This window comes from Phodopus roborovskii, unplaced genomic scaffold (assembly GCF_943737965.1).
Source record: "Phodopus roborovskii unplaced genomic scaffold, PHOROB, whole genome shotgun sequence".
NCBI classification, from domain to species: domain Eukaryota; kingdom Metazoa; phylum Chordata; class Mammalia; order Rodentia; family Cricetidae; genus Phodopus; species Phodopus roborovskii.
Window position 1 is genome coordinate 11,871,056 of NW_026125281.1, and position 22,264 is coordinate 11,893,319.

General features: G+C 47.6%; 1 protein-coding gene across 1 annotated transcript; it reads right to left on the reverse strand.

The window, feature by feature from the left end:
- Positions 1-1,531: 1,531 nt before the first annotated feature.
- On the reverse strand, positions 1,532-21,020 carry Vxn (vexin). The gene is made up of 6 exons (XM_051197304.1): positions 20,518-21,020; positions 17,685-17,740; positions 11,325-11,475; positions 6,473-6,534; positions 3,393-3,484; positions 1,532-2,084 (listed from the first exon to the last, which is right to left on the reverse strand). Exons 1-6 carry the CDS (start codon positions 20,582-20,584, stop codon positions 1,901-1,903), a joined length of 612 nt encoding a protein of 203 aa, XP_051053261.1. The 5' UTR covers positions 20,585-21,020; the 3' UTR covers positions 1,532-1,900.
- Between the last annotated feature and the right edge of the window lie 1,244 nt (positions 21,021-22,264).

Consider the following 22,264-nt stretch of genomic DNA (forward strand, 5'->3'; position numbering starts at 1 on the left):
TGGGTATAACATCAGATAGTCCACAGGGACTGTCCCCTTAGTGAGAAAGCCCTTGAAGCCCAAATTCCAGACTGTTGGGCTGTGAGGGTCAGGTGCTGGGAGTCTCAAGTGGTGTTGAAGATGAGGAGTGAGCAGGATGAGAGCTTGGAGGTCCGGGTACTGACCTACCCTGCCACATGACAGTTCACCTCGAGGGCCAGACTCGAGAGAGCAGACGCCACATGACACTGGGCAGCAGTGAGTTCAAGACCCAAACTGCTCAAACTCTTTCTGTGCCAAGACATGGCGATTCTCAACACAGCCGTAGGGTCGGTTTTAGCACGGTGCTTCTGCTTTCTATATTAATTTAAGCCTCTTAATGAGGACATAAGACTTCTGGGGCAGAGGAGAAATATAGAAGGTCTGTGTTACCGATCACTCCACACGCAGACGCCACTCATCAAGTTAGTCTAATACCTCACATTCCATCTCCATCCTGTCTCCTCCAGGCAGCCTCTCCCAGGCCACTGAGATGATTCATTGCTGATTTTGGTCCTTCCCTGTCCCTTGTTTTGTGCCAAGGAGCAGATAGCTATAACATGGGCATCGAAGACAGGTGACTTCGAACTAATCATTTAACCATTTGGAACTGATGTCTTCATATACAGTGGGCAAATTCTCCTAACTGAGTTGTTAGGAAGGATAGAGTACTTCACGTGAATGGCTCAGCACTGTGCCTGGACAGGCAGGCAGTTAATACAGATAGCTATAGTTACCATCATTTCTTATATGATCATTTTCAATGAGAGTGATTATTAGTTTGAGCCACAGCAAATAGGTTTTCAGCTGTTTTCAAGCTATAAAAATGGCAATTTCTTCTGGTTTCTCTTTGTGTCCTCTTTCTCTCTGTCTCTGTCTCTCTCTGTGTGTGTCTCTCTGTGTTGTTTTGAGACAGGGTCTTGCTAATCTGCCCAGGCATATCTCAAACATGTGATCCCCTTGCCTAACTCTCTTGGGAAGCTGGGATCCTGCCCTCTGCTACCATACAGTGCATTTTAATAATCTAGTGCATAATGATACATCCCATTTATTTTAGTCTGCCTTTATCAGAATCTTCTTTCCATTGAAAATTTCCCTTACATCAGTTATTAGAGAGAAGCTAAGACCCGGTGATACTCTGCAGTCTAGTCCCATGACATCCAGAGGCCCTGGTCTTCCCATCTGTTGTTGGGAGCCACAGTGCTTTCTAACGGTGGCTTTGCAATGGTAGGAAGATACGACAAAGGGGAAAATCACTCTAAGCTGGTCAATTTCACCGCTTCACAAAATGGAAGACACCAAAATTAACACTGAAGTTCTATAGAGAAACCCCACGTAAGAGAACTCATGCCTCCATGCCCGTGGCTAGCAAAGCAGAGATGATGCTGTTAGGTAGCTATTGGGACAAAGTAAAGATGAAGTGCCTTGTATCTCATCAAGGCAAAAGCCACATGGAACAGGGAAAGTAAGAACCACTGTGTCAGGAGTGTCTCAGAGCCACGCATGTCTTTACATTTACACCAGAAATCACACGTTTTGGGAAAACTCACAAAGGAGACAGAACAACCACCTTCTGTTTTCCTGGGAGGGCTTTCAAACGGGCCAGGAAGGTTTGCTTTTGGTTTCCTAAAGACAGGGGTATAGCCTTTATAACCTCCCAACAAGACTTTATACCCATGGCTTTAGCAGGTCTGGGGAACAGCTTTCCTGCCTTCCCGGAAGGTACTTTCGTTACTTTCCACGGCTCATGCCAGAGTGTGAAGGAGGGTGATGTGTTTGGACTAGCAACCAAGCAGAGGGGAGGGTGGCTCAGTCCCAATCCTCAACTCTTCTCTCCTTCTGTGACCCTTGGCCAATGCAAGGTACCCAAGAAAGGGCACCTTTAGTCGGCTTCAAAGGCGCTGTTGGTGGCTCCCACGTATTCCGACTTCTTCTTATGTCTGGTCCATATTTTTCGTAGGATGCCAGGGACACCGCAGGAGGCACTGCCTGTCAATGGCAGGGAGGCTTCGGCTCCCTGGGGAAGGGCTGGGAAATCTTCCGCTATCTTCTTGAGGTGTCTGGATCTAAACGGAAAATCAAAGAGCGGGGTGGGGATTGGTCGGGGATGGGGTGGGGGTGGGGTTTGCCTCATGAGTGGATTAACTGATTCTCGGGTTAATGGGCTTTCTCAAGAGAGGATCTGCTGTAAAAGGCAGTTTGAATATGTCTCTCAGGTGTTTTCTATTACCTCAGCCCACAGAGAGGCCATCTTTGGGTATAGTCCATTGGCATTGGATCACATCTATTCTTTATAATGTACCAGTCTGTAGTATTTTGTAGTTAACAAGAGAAAACGAATTATATGCTACTGTTGTTTTTAAGGTTATTTATTTATTATGTATGCAGTGTTCTGCCTGCATGTCTGCCTGCACACCTGAAGAGGGCACCAGCTCTCATTATAGACGGTTGTGAGCCACTTTGTGGTTGCTGGGAATAGAACTCAGGACCTCTAGAAGAGCAGCCCTCTTAACCTCTGAGCCATCTCTTCAGCCCTTACTATATTGTTTTAGCCTGCATCTCTTCATATGTGTACTGAGGTATAAGAATCCATGTTGAGCCAGTCGATGGTGGTGGGCACCTTTAGTCCCAGCACCGGGGAGGCAGAGGTAGGTGGATCTCTGTGAGTTTGAGGTCTGCCTGGTCTATAAAGTGAGTGTCAGGTCAGCCTGTTACACAGAGAAGCCCTGTCTTGGGAAAAAAAAAAAAAAAGAAAAACAAACAAACAAAAAGTCCACATTGAGACTCAAACTCTGGGGTTCTTACTACACTGAAGGCCTATAGCATACTGCGGGAATAACCTTCTTGCTACCCTAGGCTGGCTCTTTATCAGATGGAATTAAAAGGAGCCATGGTTACAGTGTGTTTTACCGCCCCCTGTTTTTGTTTGTTTTGTTTTTACAGCACTAGAGATATAAGCCAGGACCTCACTCAGGCTAGGCAGGTGCTGGGCCACAGAGCTGCATCCTCATCCCAAAAACTATTGGAGCCATTTCTGCACCTGTGGAGGAGGGTCCCTAAAAGAATTCATGAGGTGTTTCTGACACCGTCTACGGAGGTTCTAGCTATGGCTCCTGAATCCATTCAGCAAAGCCACACAGCAGTGTTAATGGAGTAGAGTCTATGAAAAGTGCTCTAGTTTAATCCTAGGCAAGCAGTTGATGCATCTGTAGCTGGACACATGACTGTAGGCTTCACTGCAAGGTCATTTAAAGCCGGCAGGGGTTTTGTTGGGTACATAAAGTGTGAGGACTGTAGGCTACCTGTTCTCCCCTCCATGACTGGGACGGGTGGAGAGCTGTTCAGGCAGTATAGTGTGAAGGCATGATACTTACCCTCTTCCCAGAACAGCTCCACTTTCTGAGCCCTTGCCTGCCACCTCCACCACAGCTGGAGCTTTCACTGAGATCCGGGCCACTGGAGAGATCTGCGCCGTGGGGAAAGAGACTGGGGGTGGAGACACATTCCCACTCCGGCACTTATTGGAGCCATTTATAAGAGGGCTGTCTGGAAGTACCACCTCCAGCCTCACTCGGTCAGCATCAGACATGCTGGGGGCCTTCCGAGGGTAGTGTCGAAACCACTGATTTAGCAGGCCAGACATTGCCTGAGTCGCTGAATTGAACAAGGCCTGTGAAACTGTTGGTCCTGGGATTCTACTTCAGCCATTCAGTCTCCCAAGGGAACCCTCACTCTCCCACCCGCTCTGTGGCTTCTGCTCGTCACCAGCACAGCCTTGCCATTTGCCTTCTTGCTCCCTTCCAAAGATGTCTCCTCAGACCTCATTTGTGCCCAGGCTGGCTACAATCTCCATGTCCCACTTGGACTCTCTAACTGTCAGGTGTCCCCATCCAACAACTCAGCATGGAAGACTCGTGCACCCTTCTCCCTGAGGTCTTGCAAAGCTGACTCGCAACTTGGCCTTCTATGACTACGAGAGTCAGCTGACCCAGGGTTACCTCTAGTGGGCACCCTGTCTTGTCTACTGCCGACCCACAGCTCTACACGGCTTTGTCCTTCTTTGGATCAAGGCCTCGTTTCCGTCAGCCTTTCAAGCACACCTTCCCCTAGGCTGCTAGCTGTGTCCTTCTTTCTCTGTGCCAGTGTCCCCAGAGCACTACATGGACTGTGACACATTGTGCCTTCTCATTTTTGCCCTCTCTAGTTCTCTCTTGCCCCGGCCCCAGACAAGTGGGAGAGTACGAGACGGAGTGCTCACCATCCCTTCCAACGGCCCAGCCCTGAACTGAAAATTAGCAGATGACCTAATCAGGGCTAAGTCCAGAGGTTGCTTCATCACGGGCACCCACTATGCTTTGTTCTTCGGTTCCAAGCCTCATCAAAGTGTCAAGTCACCACATTTCCTGCAGCCTCTGGAAAAATTCCAGGTCAAGGACACCACTCTTTACCACCTCTCTCCTGGGGCGGGGGAGGCTGAGGGCAGAGTTACTGTACCACCTAGCGGCCCTCCCTAGCTGTTACTCCTTCCCATCATGCCACCGCTCAGCCTGAGGCTCCTTAGCTGGGGAAGGAGAGCCTGGTCCCCATCCCTTATCCTCCTTAGTCCTGTCTCATCCCTGTCAACCCTGAATCAGAATTAGGTGGGCAGGCTCTGTGTCTCTCTCTTGCCCAGGACAGCTGGCGTCAGGTGAGGGCTGGGGCATAGCTCCACTGGTTTCAAGCACATGGACACACTGCCCCTCTGCCTCTTCACCTTCGTCACCGCCCCTCACTACCCCAGCTTCCTCTGGTCCCTTGCTGCAGCTGTGCATCTTCCAAGGGCACCATCTAAGCCGGTCTGGAGGCCGGGGAACAGAAATCCCAAGCCACTAGACACTCTTTGCTCCTTCATCCCCACCTCATTTTTTTGTTTTTTGTTTGTTTGTTTTTGTTTTTTCTTCCATCTCAGCAACTCTAAAGTCTGCCTTCCTTCCCTCTCTGCCTTCCTTCCCTCTGCCAGTGGCCTAGCCACCCTGTTTGCTGAGTCACATTGCAAAGTTTCCCCCATCCCATCCTTTGTATGGGTTTTCAATACAATGACCTTACTGAAATCCGTGGGTCAGCTCTCCCGCCCAGAGCGTAAGTACCCATAGCTGTCTAATTTGTTCCATATGGATGAGGGGCTGGCCCAGTTGACTTCTGGCGTCTTTGTAATTTTCATGTTGAGTAGTAGCAGCTGCAAGGGCCTAGGGTGTCTGAGATGATCTCACCTCCGTCCACTCCTGGCTCTATTACGTGAGAGGGAACCCCACATGCATTCCTAGAAGACTACAAAGGAGAAGAGGAGATAAATCGGGGGGCATGCCCCCGATTTCTCTTTTAAGAAGGACAAACTATTCAACTCTGGGCGGGCAAAGGATAGGCAAGTTTCTCTCTGCTGCAGGGGACCACCTTGCTCAGAGTCACATGCTTGCTGGGACAGCCTACAGACCCTACTGGAGTGACCAAGAAAGACGAAAGTTGGGCCATTTGAGACCTGTTTGTATAGGCAGCTCACACCTTAGGTCCTACACTTAAAGGTGCTAAGCCTGGATCATGGTCCAGCGACTCCCTGCATGCAAGCTACCTCTCTACTCCTAAGACTGGTATTGATGCCTAATGAACATCTTAAACCTTGGTCCTCAGTGAACCTGACCTGTACGGGATGCTCTGAGAAGCACCCTGCCCTCAAATGACTGGCTGTTAGGGACCGATGTTCGAAAGTGACTCACTCTTTTGCTAAGGTGGGCCTTACCCGCCCCTGGCGTGGGGGTGTTTAGAGGTGGACCCTCTGGGCAGTACCTAGGCTTAGATGAGGCTGTTGAGGTGGGGCATCTATGATAAGATTAATACCCTCAGAAGAAGGGAGAGTTTCAGCACTGCCTCTACTTGTATGCCCAGAAAACACAGTGGAAACGCGTACACCTGCCAGGCAAGAGGAAGGCCCTCCCCAGACACCAAACCCGCTGTCACTTAGATCTGGGACTCCCCAGAGTGAGCCATGCCTCAGTGCCCCAGGCTGCCGTGTGTGATGGCAGCCAGGCTGACCGAGCCTCCGGCGATTTGTGCTTGTATGGTGCCGGAGCCACTCTTAGCGCCCGGGATCTTTGCATCACTTGACCTCAGAGCCGCCGCACCTGGGAGTCAGTCAGGCATTGCTGTCTGGCCACACCTCACAGTTCTCCCCCATGCGTGAGATGCCAGCAAGTCACAGCTTCTGTTTGCGATTGTGAACCCAGCTCTTGTTGAGAAAGAGAAGCAGCCAGTGGTGTGTCCTAAGTACACAGCGTGGCGTCAATGGCGAGTCCCAAAAGCAAAGAACCACTGTGATTCTCAGCCTAGGGCAAAGGACACCAGCCCCCTTTCTGGCACCAGAGAGACATTTCAAGATGTTTCCAGCACAGCAGAGACAACCAATGTGGCTTCTTGTACTTACCAGCGATTTCCCATATGCTCGATTCCCACACAGACTTGAAGCTTTGGGTTCAGAAATCCCCGCTGTGCAATTGAACAGAAGAGGTATTACTCAGTTGTACTCTGAGCTCTGCCTCCCTCTGCTTCTGAATCAATTATCTGGCTGGCCATCAGTCTCAGAAGGCTTTCATACCCAGCAGCCAGGCACTGTGGTGCTGGCCAGGCAACACTAGCCGCCCAGTGGGGTCACCCCCCGACCCCTGCCACTCCTCCAGGAAGCTGGAGCTAAGGTCAGTGTGGTTCAGCAACGGTGACAAGCACGCCATGGTGGTGGAGCTGACTGCATGTGTGCAGGCAGAAGGCAGAGCTCAGCTTTGCTGTGACCCTCACAGTGCCGGGAGAAAATGAAGTCAATTCACAGAGAGCATTTAGCACTGTATCAGCGGGCCACGGGTGCTCAGCACCTCCTACTTTCCGGAGACCTCAGCTCCTAAGAAATTAGTTGCATTACTAGGGTGTTTGTTTCTTCTCACGGGCCCCTCCTCCGCTACCCTCCCGAGTCCCCTCTCACTTCCTCTTGGTCTCCTTCCTTCCCTCATCTCTCCCATCTCTCCCGTATGTTCTTAACCCCCCCCCCCAGATCTCTCCTTGTCTTCTCACATTCTCTTCGAATCTCGTCACACACACAGGCCCATATAAAAAGACCATCTTAGGATGTGCGAGGTGGCTCGGTTGGTAGAAGTAAGTAGCTGCCATGCAGACCTGATGGCCTGAGTTTGGAAGTCGGAACCCGTGTGCTACTGTGGATCTGTAAATTGTGTAGGCAGCCTTAGATTGGATGCCCAAAGACCAAGCAAATAGCGTTCAATCACAGTAACCGAGTTTAAATGGTTGACTATGGCCAGATGACTATTTGGGTTGGAAACTAGTTAAATGGGAACCAACCGGCTGCTTGATTGACTGGGTTGTAGCCAAGTCCGTTGTTTTCTGAGCTTTTGTGTAGACACTGCTTTGTTCTCTGTAGACGCTGCCTGCCAGTGGTACAGGGTACAGGGAGGGCCCTGTCCAGGAATTGCCTAATTTTTCCTACGACTTTACACACAAACACATGCTACTAAATTCAGTTGGTCTTGGAAAATTCCCCCTTGACATTACCAAGATCAAACCACAGACAGCAAGTGGTGCCCTTGAATAAACAGTAACAGCGGCTCACTTTCAAAGTGTGCCAGGCATTGTGCTGAGCATAAACTAACCGCACAAAAGGGGTTGGCTTCACTACCTGTAGGCCCCACATTCTTAGCTGAAAAGTACTTCAAAATGTTGCGTGGGGGGGGGGCTTGCCCAGCATAGGAAAGACCATGGCTTCAATTCCCAGATAAAGATGATTTTAGGAATTGTTAGGCCTCCTGTGGGCCTGGACAAGCTTGGTCAAGGAATGGCATGTCTCAACTCAGGAGTTTTTCTCACAGAGAACGAGAGCCCCAGAAAGAGCATTAGCGAAGGTTTGGGGAGACACGATGGAATGGGCCACCAGGGAATTAGCCTGCACTTCAGGGTTAGTCTACCTTACAGAATGGCCAGGGCAGGGGTTCCACAGGGGGTGGCCGTGGGATGTCGTGGCTGGGAAGATAGATGGGAGAGAAGTGGCAGGCAGCGGTGTTAAAAATGGAAGATGACAGAGGGAACTTCCTGTCTCAGGAGAACATTCTGGGAGTTTTGTGGAGAGAGGCTGCGGACTGAGGCCCTTCCCTGGCATTGTCTACATATGGGAGGTGTTGGGGTCTGAGCCTGGGACGCTTGAGGTAGGTTTACAAGAGTGTCAAGGCAAGAGCTGTCTGGGGCGACACTGGGGTTAGTGTGCAATGTAGGTGGGGGGGGGGACAAGTTTCAGGGAAGAAACGGAAAGCTGGACAATCATGCTTGATAAAAGGTCACTCCTTGTAGCTTGTTCAGATAAATTCGTCATCTCTGAGAAAAAGTCCTACAAACAGCTAGTTTCCCAGGCCCGGGAGGTGGGCACGGTCTCTTTCCAGCATCTAAGCCCTTGTGGTGAGAATGTCTTACTTGGTTCTACCTACAGCATCCCCGTGATCTCCAGGTTTCCTCACTTCTCCCCTACCTGAGAAAGCTGTAGCATCCAAAAGCTTATTCTACAGTTCAGAGGAAGAGCAGGCCCCTAGACTTGAGGTCCCCAGAGAAATGCAGCTTACTGACAGGAGAAAGTAAGAATTGACACTCATGGGCTGGTGCCTAGCCTTTCCTTGGAGAGCACTGGATTTGGCTTCCGCTCAGCAACACTCCCTCCTACCCATCCTGGAATCTATCAGATTGGAGGCGCTGAGGGAACTGAATCAATGCCCAGCTGAATCTGCCCCCCCCCATCCAAACCTGACTAGCACACCCTGTGTGAGCTGACTGTCACATGTCGGGCAGACTCACCATTTCGTAACTGACTGATCTTGTCGTTTAGATTAAAAGGCTGACTTGGGCAGTACAAGATGACAGCAGCTCCCTACAAAGTTGTGAACGCAGTCAAGCATGGTAGTGCACTCATAATCCCGGCTCTTGGGATGATGTAGCAGGGGGACCACGACCTTGAGGTCAGCTTAGGCTCTGCTATGAAATACTGTCTTTTAAAGACTCCAAAAGTGACCCCTAACACTAGACAGTTGGGGAAAGAAGCACTGGACACAATAACACCAGGGGACTGGAAATTATATGCTGCCAAGGGATGTCTGTCACCTTGGATGGGGCAAACCATTTCTACAGCATTGGCTTTTCTGTTCTGTGAATTGGTAGAAGGATGCTGCAGAGGTCAAAAGGAAGGAAGATTTTGAAAACCCACAATCTCCCTTGTGGCATGAATAAGAACTATTTCAAGGTCTCTTTCTCTCCCCGTGTGTGTGTGTGTGTGTGTGTGTGTGTGTGTGTGTGCGTGCGTGCGTGCGTGCGTGCGTGTGTGTGTATGCGTGTATGCAACAAATTTACGGGTGCTGCTCCTGGGACCCCACTTTGAAAGTCTGCAGTAATTTCTTTCTAAAACCTTGCTACTCAGTGTGTTGACCCTGTAGCTGTAATAACAGCATCATCCAAGAGCAGGTCAGTAATGAAACCTGGGCATCCACAATGATCTAGCGTCCTTCTCAATTACACTCTGCATCACAGAAAGGCCCCTAGCTGATTCTTGTGTACACAGTAATTCAAGAGGTAAGGCTTCTAAATCCCCCTTTTGAATTTTGGAGCAAAGAGGAATATTCTGCCTATTTTTCTCTTTCCACATGCACACACACCCACTCACCTATACATAGACACCGAGAAAAAGCTATCTTCTCTTAATTTGCAAGGCAGATTGTGACTTTTCTAATGCTTCATCCTATTTACATGTATGCAATCCATCGTAACTGAGAACATAGCTTGGTTTGTATGCTCTGATACTGATGATCATGAGTGCAGGGTGAGACCAAAGAAATCTAATATGACACCTACAAAAAGCAACAATTAAAGCAAGCAGCCACTATAACAAAACTTGGAACAAATACAACCAAAGGAGGTTTCACAACATTTTGGTGCATATGCACGCGCATTTTAGTGCGTGTGCATGTGGGTGTTGCAGGTGTGTGTTCATGTTAGTGTGTGTGGGTGCATGAAATGAAGGGGGACATGTGGAGACCAGAGGTTAACCTTAGGTGTCATCCATCCTGGTTTTGAACAGTCTTTCATTGAGATCTGAAGCTTGTCTATTAGGCTGGACAGGGAGCCCTGGGGTTCTCCTGCCTCTGCCTCCACAGCATGGAGGCATTCACACTGCACACCCAGCACGGGGCTGCACCCACACTGCACACCCAGCATGGGGTTGCATTCACACTGCACACCCAGCACGGGGCTGCACCCACACTGCACACTCAGCACGGGGTTGCACTCACACTTGCACACCCAGCACGGGGCTGCACCCACACTGCACACTCAGCACGGGGCTGCACCCACACTGCACACCCAGCATGGGGTTTCACTCACACTGCACTCACACTTGCACACCCAGCACGGGGCTGCACCCACACTGCACACCCAGCACGGGGCTGCACCCACACTGCACACCCAGCACGGGGCTGCACCCACACTGCACACTCAGCACGGGTTTCACTCACACTGCACTCACACTTGCACACCCAGCACGGGGTTGCACTCACACTGCACACTCCAGCTCCTCATTCCCAGGCTGACCTTGAACTCATGACAGTCCTCCTGCCTCAGCCTCTCAAATGCTGAGGTTACACGTGTAAGCCATCATTCTCAACTAGGTAGTTTTGGAATTAAAACATGAATGATTTTAGGTTGTTGGCACATCAGAAAGAAGCCTAAACTATCAATTAAAGAGAAACTATTATTAGAAACTCTGGAAGGCTAGAATGTGAATAGTCTGTTACTGTTCAGAGTGGAAACCAGTTCAGAAAAAAGAGTATCCAAGGTACCGTTACTGTTTCCAGATTTCAAAAAGGTTCGCTCCTAAATTCTTCTTACAGATTATTAAGTCACTCAAGTGTGGGGGAAAAGTGGTACAATTTGGGTGTTATGGCTGTGGTGCCGGTCCCAGGGCCTTTTATTGAACCTCTCATGCTGCACCTAGGGAGGCAGAGCCGCTGTAGGGAGGTAAAGGTGTTGGCCGTCTTGTGTCTATAGGTGAGACCCAACAGCCGATGCTTCCTTAACACTAACAGGGTCTTTTGCTTTTAGTTTTTGTTTTGAAAACTGGATGCTCAGTCCTCCTGCCAGGGAGGCTCACAGGATAGACACATGAGCAACTGCTGTGCTTTTGGTGGAGTGTCACTGGCTCTCAGGGGTCCCTGATTCCTGGGGAACCTGAGGAACTCACTTACCAGGTCTGACCGGGGTTTTGGTAGAATGACTCCCAGGTGGCCTGGCGGTCTGCAGCCTGCCAAACCTGCGGTCTCCTGTGTCCCTGCGCTCACAGCGTTGTGGCAGCAGCTCCAAGGGTCTTGGTGGATACAGGTCCGACTCGATCACCACCTACAGGGAGCAAGAAACACGGTCAGTCATCCTCCCCTGAGTCCTCCAGTGCTTGGAGCTGCCCCGCACCCACCTCATGTCCATGGGCAACTGTAACTAGCCTGGACCAGAGTGGCGGTAAGTGAATTGTCACTGAGTAGAGATTGCAAAAACCCAGAAGAGAGTGTTAAAAGCTAAGGTGGTTTCATTACAATAGTCTGTTAGTACTCATCCACAAATGGTTCATCAATAACCTGACCCCAGGACTCAGGGACCATTGGGGAACTCACAGTAGCTGTGGCTACAAGATCAAGCCAATCCACATTCCAGCATAGAGGGAGGAGAGCATCAGAAGCCCCATTCCTAGCCAAAAACCCATGGACAGTTGTTGGCTGCTCGGGGAAGAAGAGTTTGTTTACTTCAGTGATGTCACCTCTGGTAGGTCAACCATGCTTCGGTGGATGGCCCATAAGCATATAGACAGCACAAAGGAGGGACTTATCAGATTGTTTTTTAAAAAGGGACATGACCCTGGGAGGTGGGGTGGATGTGAGAGGGGTTGGAAGAGGAGTGGTGGTAAATGTGATCAAAATACATGGTATGAAAAGAATCAACAGAAGATTATATTTGCCTATGCAGAGAAGGGGAAAGATGGTAAGAACCAGAGGTGGTGGGTGACTTCGAGGACACAGGTCTTCTAGAAGCATATGACGACTTACAGAGACACTGCAGCATGTGCATGCTCAAACCGGGCAAACCCAGTATGGAGGAAAGGGCCAAGGGCATGAAGCCCCGCCCCTCGCCCAGAAGCGATTCACAACTGACAGCCACTAGGAGAGGAAAACTCAGTTTTTTTTTTCCGATGGAGTGACACTGGGTATATATATCAGCCACACTCCAGAGCAGGTGACCCGCTCAGGAGTTGTCAGCCAACACTGATCTGATCCCATGATTGGATGTTTCTGCTTGTTTTAAAGAGAGAGAAGGAACTGAAGTTGGGCGGGTTTGGGAGGATGGGGCCGGGAGTTGGAGGGAGAGGAGATAGGATCGAACTATGGTATGAAAATCTTTATAGACTGCTTTAAAGACACCCACCTCTGCACTGAACACACACAGGGAACTTAAGCATGTGAATGTTGGTTTCTGTGGATGTCTTGGAACCAATCCCTGAGGGTCCTGAGGGACAGCTGTACTTAAACCACTGGAATAATTTAAATGTGAAAACAGGAGAGAAATAATAGCAGGCATTTTATCTTAATGTGGGGAGTCATGGGGGACTCTTGGCAGCCAGGGGACAGATGCTGCATATTTTATCCATTTGCAGGACACAGGGCCATTCATTCTGATTGCCCTTACTCCATGGGGCTCATTCATTAGAAGCTCCAGTATTCCATAACTCCACAGCCTCCCTGAGGCTTGCATGGCCCGCCACTTCCTTCTGTGCACGGCTGTCCTGCAAGGGCCTGTCCTGTGTCAGCTTCCGGCTCCTGTGCATCTGCGAGCGAGGCGGATGGGCTCGGCCCTGATAGTTTAGCTTTTGGCAGACCCCCTTCAGTTGAGTACACAGAACTGTAGTGTTGCTTTTTGGGAGATGCCAGAGTGAAAAATAAATGGGCTTTTAAAGACGTGATAACAGGGTGGTATTTCAAGTCAGTGGAGGAAACTGTATCTTGAATGATATTGTTGGAATAAGTATCAGGTCACTGGGGGAGAGCAATTCTGTTTGGTTTGGGTGATGAGCCATGTCAAAGCTGTGTGTTGAGTAACAAACACTGAAGTAGAATGTAGCTTAATATGACATAGCATTACATATGATGAGCAATTACCCTATGCTCATAAAAGTCTCTACCAAACAATAGAAAATGGAGGGAAAATATGAGTAAAGCCTGTAAATTTTCTGAACATTAGTGACTAAATGCATATTAAAACAATAAAATCTCCCTTTCCTATCAGATTGCCAATGAAAAACAAACGTTCTGCTAACCGAGGCATGTTCTAAGCCCCAGGTTTGACAGGAGTTAACAGAGCAGGGGTATTCATGCCCACCCTTGCTGGGCTGGCAAAATCAATGCCCATTATTATTAGCAAAGATTCCTGATATCTTCAGAGCACGTATTCACCTGTCACATTTGCAAGTGGTTTTTCCTGTTCTAGGACATCACGATGTCTACTGAGGGCATCCATCCCCTGACATCCCAAATCCATCCTTCCATCTCCCAGCTTGGAGATCAGATGAGGAATTAGAGGCCGAGACCTAGATGGTGGGACACAGTCATGGCCTGGGTCAGAAGGAATCTATAGGAATGTTCAAGCTGGCTCTAATAGGAAAACTGATGTCCGGAGGAGCTTTGTGTCTTTCTTGATGCCATAGAGCTGCACTTGCAGAACCAATGTGTACCATGGCTTCATGCCTTCTGAGTAAAACCTCAGAAGCTCCTACACCCAGCTGGGAATGTTCAAGTGCAATTGAAGGTTTAGTGCATAAGCCAGGAGCTTCCACCCACATGTCCCCACACAAGCATCAAGTCTTGGGACAAAGCGATATTTACAATCCTGTTTCTCTGTTCTTCCTCTTGCTAGCTTCCCTGATGATTATCAAAGGGCTCCATTATCCTGGGATGCTAAACAGACCCATTCCTCATCTGGGTGCATTCTCTTGAGATATTTCTATGACATCCACAGACATCAGGATGATTCAGACGTCAATAAAGCAGAGGGAGGCAGGGAGGGAGAGAAAGCACCCTGGAGTAGTGGATGCGCTTTAGGATTTGGAAGAAGATGCAACTCCAGTGACATCCAAGAGGAAGTGGCTCAGTAGGAAAGTGGTATTCACAGAGGAGGAAGAGAATACATCTCTGTCCAATGGCAGCCCAGCCCAAGGGAGATGCAAATGAGCACTGGGAGCCAAAGAACTCTGTAAATGTTAGCATCTGTGCACAGTAGGATAGGTTTTCCTGGGGCACTTTCAGAAGAGGACAGAAACCCTTGTCTCACCAAGACAGGGATTTCACGCTTGTGTCACCCTGCCCAGCCTGGCCTGTGTGTTCTGTGCCTTGGCCTGAGCTTTGTAAACAGAGGGGGAGCTGGGCAGCTTGGCCAAGGCTTGAACACCCTCAGTGAAGTTTCCTGACCCTGAGTTAACTGTGAACAAGCCTATCCTCTCCACCCCCCTTATGAACTAGGTTGTTAATTCTCAGGGTTTATGACTGAGGTCAGGAGCGCATGACTCAAACCCTTCTCTTTCCTAGTATAGCAAATGCTCCCCAAAGTCCTTATGAAAGGACCTACAACTGACATAAAAGCAGGCAAAGGAGATGAATAACAAGTCCACAGGGAAAAATATTGAGTGGTCAATAAACCTATGAAGGACATTAAGAATTACACTCAAACAATAAGGCATTTCCACCTATCAGCCCATGAAAGCTGAACAACAGGAATATCCTGCAGTATTGGTGTGGTGTTCTAGAACAGCAGGACTTTGGCAACAAATACAAAAGTCTTCTCATCCTCCTGACTAGTCTCTTCACATCCACAAATTTACCCTCAAAGACGTGTAAGAGTAAATGTCTAAGAACATAATGAAGGGCCTGGGCCCTGCTCCAAATGATGTGACAGACTTTGAAGATCTTCCATGGAAGGCCTCACCCTCCCTGGGGAGCAGAAAGGGGATGAGATTGGGGGTTGGTGGGGGACAGGGGAGGAAGGGAGGGAGAGGGAACTGGGATTGACATGTAAAACAAGGTTGTAATATAAATTAAAAAGTTAAAAAAAGAGAGAACATAACAATATTGTCAAGAACCTTCCTTGGGGTATCATCTTTATAGAAAAGTGGAGAAACACTATTTATTTATGACTTTGGACAATGAATTTTAAAATTCCAGATTTGACTCGGTAATTCATATATTGGAATACTATGCAATCATTAAGAGAGGGACATAATATATATGTATATATGTATATATGTATGTATGTATGTATGTATCCTATACAATATATTACACACATGGATATTCACATATTTTTTGGCATGGAAAGATATTCAAGATCTGTTGTTAATTCAATAAAAGCAATTCACAAAAGTAGTCCATTGCCAGACAATGAGCATAATTATACAGTAGTATATGGAAAATTTTCACTTAAAAAAGCACCAGTGACTGGAGTGGTGCTTTGAATAGGCATGGTCCTCATAGACTCCTGTGTTTAAATGCTTGGCCCATAGGGAGTGACACTATTAGGAGGTGTGGCCTTGTTGGAGGAAGTGTGTCACTTTGGGGATGGCCTTTGAGGTCTCACATGCTCAAGGTAGGCCTAGTGTAGTAGTCTCTTTCTGCTGCCTGCAGATCAAGATGTAGAACTCTCAGCTTCTTCTCCGGCACTAAGTCTGCCCATGTGCTGCCATGCTCCCTGCCCTGATGATAATGGACTGAGCCTCTGAAACTGTAAGCCAGACCCAATTAAATGTTTTCCTTTATAAGAATTGCCATGGTCATGGCGTCTCTTCACAGCGATAAAACTCTAAGACAGCTGGGTACAGTGACACACACCTTTAATTTAGCACTTGGAAGGCAGAGGTAGGTAGATTTTCCTCTTGCCAGCTTTCCTATTTATTATCAAAGGCTCCATTCTCCTAGAATGCTTAACAGACCCGCTCTTTATGTGGGTGACTTCTTTTGAGCTACTTCTGTGATATCTATGTGCATCAGCTAAAGGTTGCAACTTCAAGGCCATCCTGGTCTACATGAAGAGTTCTAGGCCAGCCAAAACTAAAGATTGAGACCCTGTCTCAATAAAATAAAATAAACCCAAATCAGAAAACCATACCAACATCTATTGAATACTTGATATGTGGCAGTCTCTGAACCAGATAGTTGCTGTATGTTAAGTCATTTGTCCCTTGTCCTTGAGAGACACGTTTGTAATAACCTCATCTTAAAGCCAAGGAAGTGGGATTCCAGGGCAGCTAGGCAACTAACCCACAGAAATAGAAGCCAAAGGAGCTGGGCTTTACACGTAGGAATTTGACCATAAAGTCCCTGCATCTTCTACTCTGTTGTACAATGTCTCAGAATTTTGTGATGCTAAATTTAAAATCCTTGCAGTATTTGAGGTTTTGCAGTAGATACATGCTGGTTTGGAATTGGGGTTTAGCAAAGCTGGAGGCAATGTTCTTATTACTGCCTGGCCACTCTGCCCTGTTCAGGGTGATTAATGTACCTGTGTTCTTTAAAACAAAAGTATAAAGAATGTTTCTAGGAACAACAAATACACCCCCTTTAATTAAAAAAGGAAACACATTTTTAAAACGGAGAAAAGATTTTTTTAAAATCACAATCCTTAAAAATCCATAATAGTATTGTCTAAAATTTGTGATAGCAACTCCACATCATGAAGAGGAACCAATCAGTCTTCATTTCAAAACACAGTGCAGATATATTGATAATTTTGACATAAATAAATATGTATGTAAAATGGAAGTGTATAGCATCATTAGCCTGTAAGAGAATGTAAACAACTTTACTGCATTAAAAAAAATACCAAAACACAATTTAAAAGTCTAAAGGAGGCTGCCATGAAGGGACAGTACAGGGCTGGACACCCCCAAACTGCTCAGAATTTCTGGCCTTACCAGACAAACATGTAAGCAAAAGCCATTGTTTGAAACATCGTACCTATCGTCCCAGCATTTTGGAGGTTAAGGCAAGAGAATTTTGTGTTTTAGGCTAGCTTGGGTTATGTGGTGGGCTTGAGGACAGCCTGAGGTACACAAGGACTATCTCCAACAACGAAGCAAACAAACACCAACAAAATTACTCTCATACTCTGGGCATCTACTACAACTTCTCTAGCATAACAGAAATGCAAATACCCGAGGGATGGATAGGTGGGCATATGGATGACTGTTGTTCTGCTAGGAGGCCTCTGTGATAAGGAATTGTATGAGTGGTTCTCATGGTGAGAATATAGAACATGACAAACACATGCCATGAACTCTGTGCATGCAGAGTGTGGTCTCCCCTGTGCCTGGAAATAATGCCAAAATGAGGGAATCTCTCAGGGGACTCTGGTGTATGTTTGGTACTGTTGGTTATTTTGACTAAATGATCAAGCAACCATATGAGAGACCCTTGCCTCCTCATCCTTGAGAGCAGCGGAGGGGCTGGGCGTCAAGAAGCCACCATTGTTTTAGCACTGAAAGTCAAAGAGGGTCAAAACCAAATGAGTTTCCTTACATTCTTGGTCAAGAGATGTTGAGCGCTCTTGACTCTTCTCCTGGATGGACTGGACACTGAAAGAGATAAAGAAATGGTTTTAGAAAACGCCTGAAGCCTGGTACCGAGCTGAGAATGAGAATGGTTGGAGGGTTATTGGGAAAGGGGTGGAAAGGAGAGCAGAGTTCCACTGCGAGTTAAGATGTCACTCGGCTTGACTACAACAAAATTTCTTTAGCATCATTTACAATAGCTAAAAGGTTGGTAAGAACCCAGCGCCCATCAGCAGATGAATGGATAAATATGGTTTACCCACACATTAGAACTCTGCTCAGCCTTAAACAGTAAAGAGAAGATGCTTAAACCCCGAAGACTGTGCTAGGTTAAGTGAGACACAAAAGAGCTATCCCATGCACCCATCTGGGGTATTTAGAGCAGTTGATCTCATAGAGATGCAAAGTAGAGTGGCCACTCCCAGGGCCTGGGAGGCGGGGGAAGTGCAGCAGTGTTGTTAGTTGACATAGAGTTCCAGTTTGGGCTGATGAAAAAGTCAGGACCACCGACTGCTCCACCACAGCAGGCTTAGGCCTTTCACCCCTAACCACTAGGCTATGTAAGGCTATACTCTCAGTGATGCTATCCTGATCTGGTGAGACTTGTTGGTCATTGTCGTGCATAGCTTCTGGGAAATGGCCCACTCAGGGGACTCAGACCCTGTTGCACAAGGTCGAGCAAACTTGCCTTTCTGCAGTCCTGTAGGCAACCTGGGATCTGGGTCATTTGTTGCTTTCATATGCAGTGACTCAGAATTGAGAGCATCAGCTCCTCTCTGTGGGAGCCTTCTGCTTGAAGACTCTCAGGAGGCCCCAGGATGAAGCAAGGCATGGAAAGAGATGTGCTTCATCCATTGAGGTCTCTACAAAAGCCACGATTAATCCTCTCTAGAAGATCAGTCCCCAGCAGTGAAGTGCCTATGGGTACTTAGCTTAAGGCAGATGAAGACAGAAGAATGTAGGACCAAACACTTATCTCTAATGAACATACTCATGGCCACACACACAGGCTGAAAACACTAATCACTTTGTATGTGGTATGCTTGATGCTGTGTAATCATGCCAGCTCCATTACAATTGTTCCGTGTATCAATCCATTTATTTTCCGTGATAACCTTGGAGGCTAAACTGTGTTTATCTTTTACAGAAGTGGGAACCCATGCCGGGAGAAGTAGCTGCTCCAAGGTCACACAGTACAGAAATGGCAGAAATCTAAACACTTTATCAAGGACTTTTTCTTCCTACTTGTTCTTTTCCTGTTGGGACATTGTGTTGCTCTATGTCCAGCTGGCCGTGGTCCTGAGGTCCTCAGGCCTCAGCATTCTTGGGCTACAGACATGAGTCACCCTTCTCAGTGAAAGCAGACATGCTAATATTTTTGATTCCCAAAAATTAGCAAGGAGGTCTTGGGCCCTCCTTCACCTCATCCTAACTCTCCTCCCAGCCTTCCCCAGGGTCTCTGGCCTTACTGGTTTTATCGCCTATGGGCCTTTCTAGTCTTCTTTTCATACTTTGCTCCAAAAATGTGCTCCTAAACACGATGCAGAGTTATCTGTGGTCCCAAGTGTGCTATCAAGCATATATATGTTTTCAGCTTGCTTTTTGTTTCTCACTCAACATCCATTTTCAGGTCTTGGGAGGTAGCTCAGGGGTCCAGCCCTTGCTTTCCATTCATGGGCTCCTGGTTCACCACTCGTAATGCATCCCCCTCCCCCCCCCCATACACAAACACAAGAAAGCAGAGATAAAGTAAATGGAAAGGACCTTCCTATTCACCCAGATCCAGTCACTCCTCAGATGGGTTGACTTTCAGAATCTCCAGAGAAAATTCCAACTCCTACACATGGGCAAAGTCCCAAACCCTCTCCTTCTCTCCCCTCCCTCTGCAGTAGGTGTGGAGAGCTCAGTTTATGCTCAGCTATCTGTCTATGTCCTGGCTGAGTCTCTCCCCCGCCCCACTCCCCCCTCCACCACCGCAAGCAAGGCCCCTGTCTGGCTGACATCGGCAGGAAGACAAGAGTTGTTTGAATGCGGGCTCACAGCACCAGCCAACATCCAGACCATTTCAGCCAGACCATCACAGTGACACCAGAGGCGATCTGTGCCACAACAGGGCAAGGGGCTGCAGGGTCAGAACAATGTCAAGGCAGAGGGCTCTCTACTGAATCACCAGCACTCCCCTGGAAGGCCGTCTCCTAAGCCCTGCCCAGGGCTTTCACCTATAGCCAGGAACCAGAGCCTGTAAAGTCAGGTGGTGGCTGTTGGTGGCAGGGAGTGAGACAGAGGACCCCGGGGTTCTGTGAAGAAGTCAGCCTGGGGTCAGGGTCCAGTTTCATTGCCTTCCCTGAGTGTCAGGCCACCCCGGGGCCTTCCTCCTCCCAAGTCAGACAGAGTTGGCTTTGGGACAGCTGATTCCCCTCTCAGAATCTGCTTTCTCACTGCAGACCATGAAAAAGCCTATCGGGTACCCTGGAAATTTTGTTTCCATCTCTGTCTGCTTAACAGTAGGTCGCTTGCTGCCGGTCACTGAGCCTGCTGGGTTGCCGGTATTGAATTAAGTGAAGGAGGAAGCGCTACCCTGCGCTCATCTCCTCCTTGATAGATTGTTCCCCTGTGATTGATATTTATTCTTGTCTCCCCCCACCCGAGAAAGTGGGGGCATCAAAGCCATCAAAACGGAGAAGCTGGCAGAGCTCGGGACCCGTGGGTACTGTGCACCAGTGTGCCTTAGCCCCAAAGCAATCGGTCACCTCCCACATGAGATGCCACAGTAGGGGACTCCAAGGGCGATTGTTACTCACCCTTGGATGGAATCACGGTGGTGAAGACTTCAATATTCTCATCGCTGCAGCTGTAAATTTGGTGCATGGTCTCAGCCTCCTGCCCTGCAGGGTGTCCGGGAGCCGGTGGCCTCTCTCTGGCACCCTAGTCCCAGGCTGTCCTAAGCCAGTCTGGTTCTGGGATCTTTGTGCAGGTCCACAAAAGGCAGGCTGACTGAGCCTCTCACGACAGTCTCCACTGCAACATTTCCTAATCCCATCTGTCCTTTCTTTTTTCTTTTAAAAAATGAATCCTATTATTGCAAACCTTTGATTGAACACGAAGGCTTCCGTCTCCCCGCCAGCTAGGATGTACTTAACATTTTTATTTTGCAGTGTCTGCTGCAGTGAATTTGGAAGTCTTTTGTGAAGCGATGAAGTGAAATCGCCTACTCGGTTAGCGCCCAGCTTGGCTGGAGGATTTCACTGAAGAGGAAACGTCAATTTTGCTATCAGTCATTCCCGGGTCGCATCCCAAAAAGGAAGAATTTTTCTTTTCTTTTCTTTTTTGTCTTCCTTTTTCCCCTCCAGGGGAACTGGATCTTGGTTTGTCATGTGTCCATTTGGTCCCCTTCAAAGTTTCTATTTTAAACAAAAGGACTGTTTCTCCACCCCATATTTGCTTCAATCCATATGACAACAAGGCTTACATTTCAGGAGGTGAGACATTTAGTGTTTCTTTGTACAACCCTACAGGTGTGCACAGCTGTGCAACAGGCAGTGCACACGCTCTAGACCCATTTATAGGATAGTTATATTTTTATTATCTCCTGTATTTGGATATTGATTACTGTCTCTTTCTATGTTATATATCCTCGGGATATGTTGCATTTTCCCAATATATATGCAAATAAATATCATGGTTGATATATGTTTCATAGACAAACGTAAGCATCTACATTTTATCCAGTCCCCACTACCTTTTGCTATGCTGTAACTTCACAATACTTTTTATTTTACTTCACAATACTGATGAGATATACTGATATTAACAATGGCAGCTGCCCTATTAAATATCTGTTACACGCCAGGCAGCTTACCATATGATCTCATTTAATATCTGTAACTAACCAATAGCACTTATTATTTTACCATGGTCTACTGGAGAAAACTGAAGTAAGAACACCTTAGATTTTCTGGTGATTAGAAAAGCTAATTTACGTCAAAATTGAAAAGTTAATGTACTAACTCCTCAAATTCTCTCTCTCTCCCTCCCTCCACTCCCCCTCTGTGTGTGTGTGCGTGTATGTGTGTGTATGTGTGTGTGTGTCTGTGTGTATGTGTGTGTGTCTGTGTGTGTATGTGTGTGTGTATCTCATTCTGTGTGTGTGTATATGTGTGTGTGTATGTGTGTGTGTCTGTGTGTGTATGTGTATGTGTGCGTGTGTGTGTGTATGTGTGTATGTGTGTGTGTGTATGTGTGTATGTGTGTGTGTATGTGTGTATGTATGTGTATGTGTGTTTGTGCGTGTGTATGTGTGTGTGTGTATATCTCATTCTGTGGTGTATGTGTGTATGTGTGTATGTGTGTGTATGTGTGTGTGTATGTGTGTATGTGTGTGTGTGTGTGTGTGTGTGTGTCTCATTCTGTAGCCCAGGTTGGCTCTGAAGTGATAGCATGCACACCATGTTCTATTTTTAAAAAAAATGTTTTTAATTTAATACATATGAGTGTTTTGCTTGCATAGGACATCAGATCCCCCGAACTAGAGTTACAAATAGTTGTGAG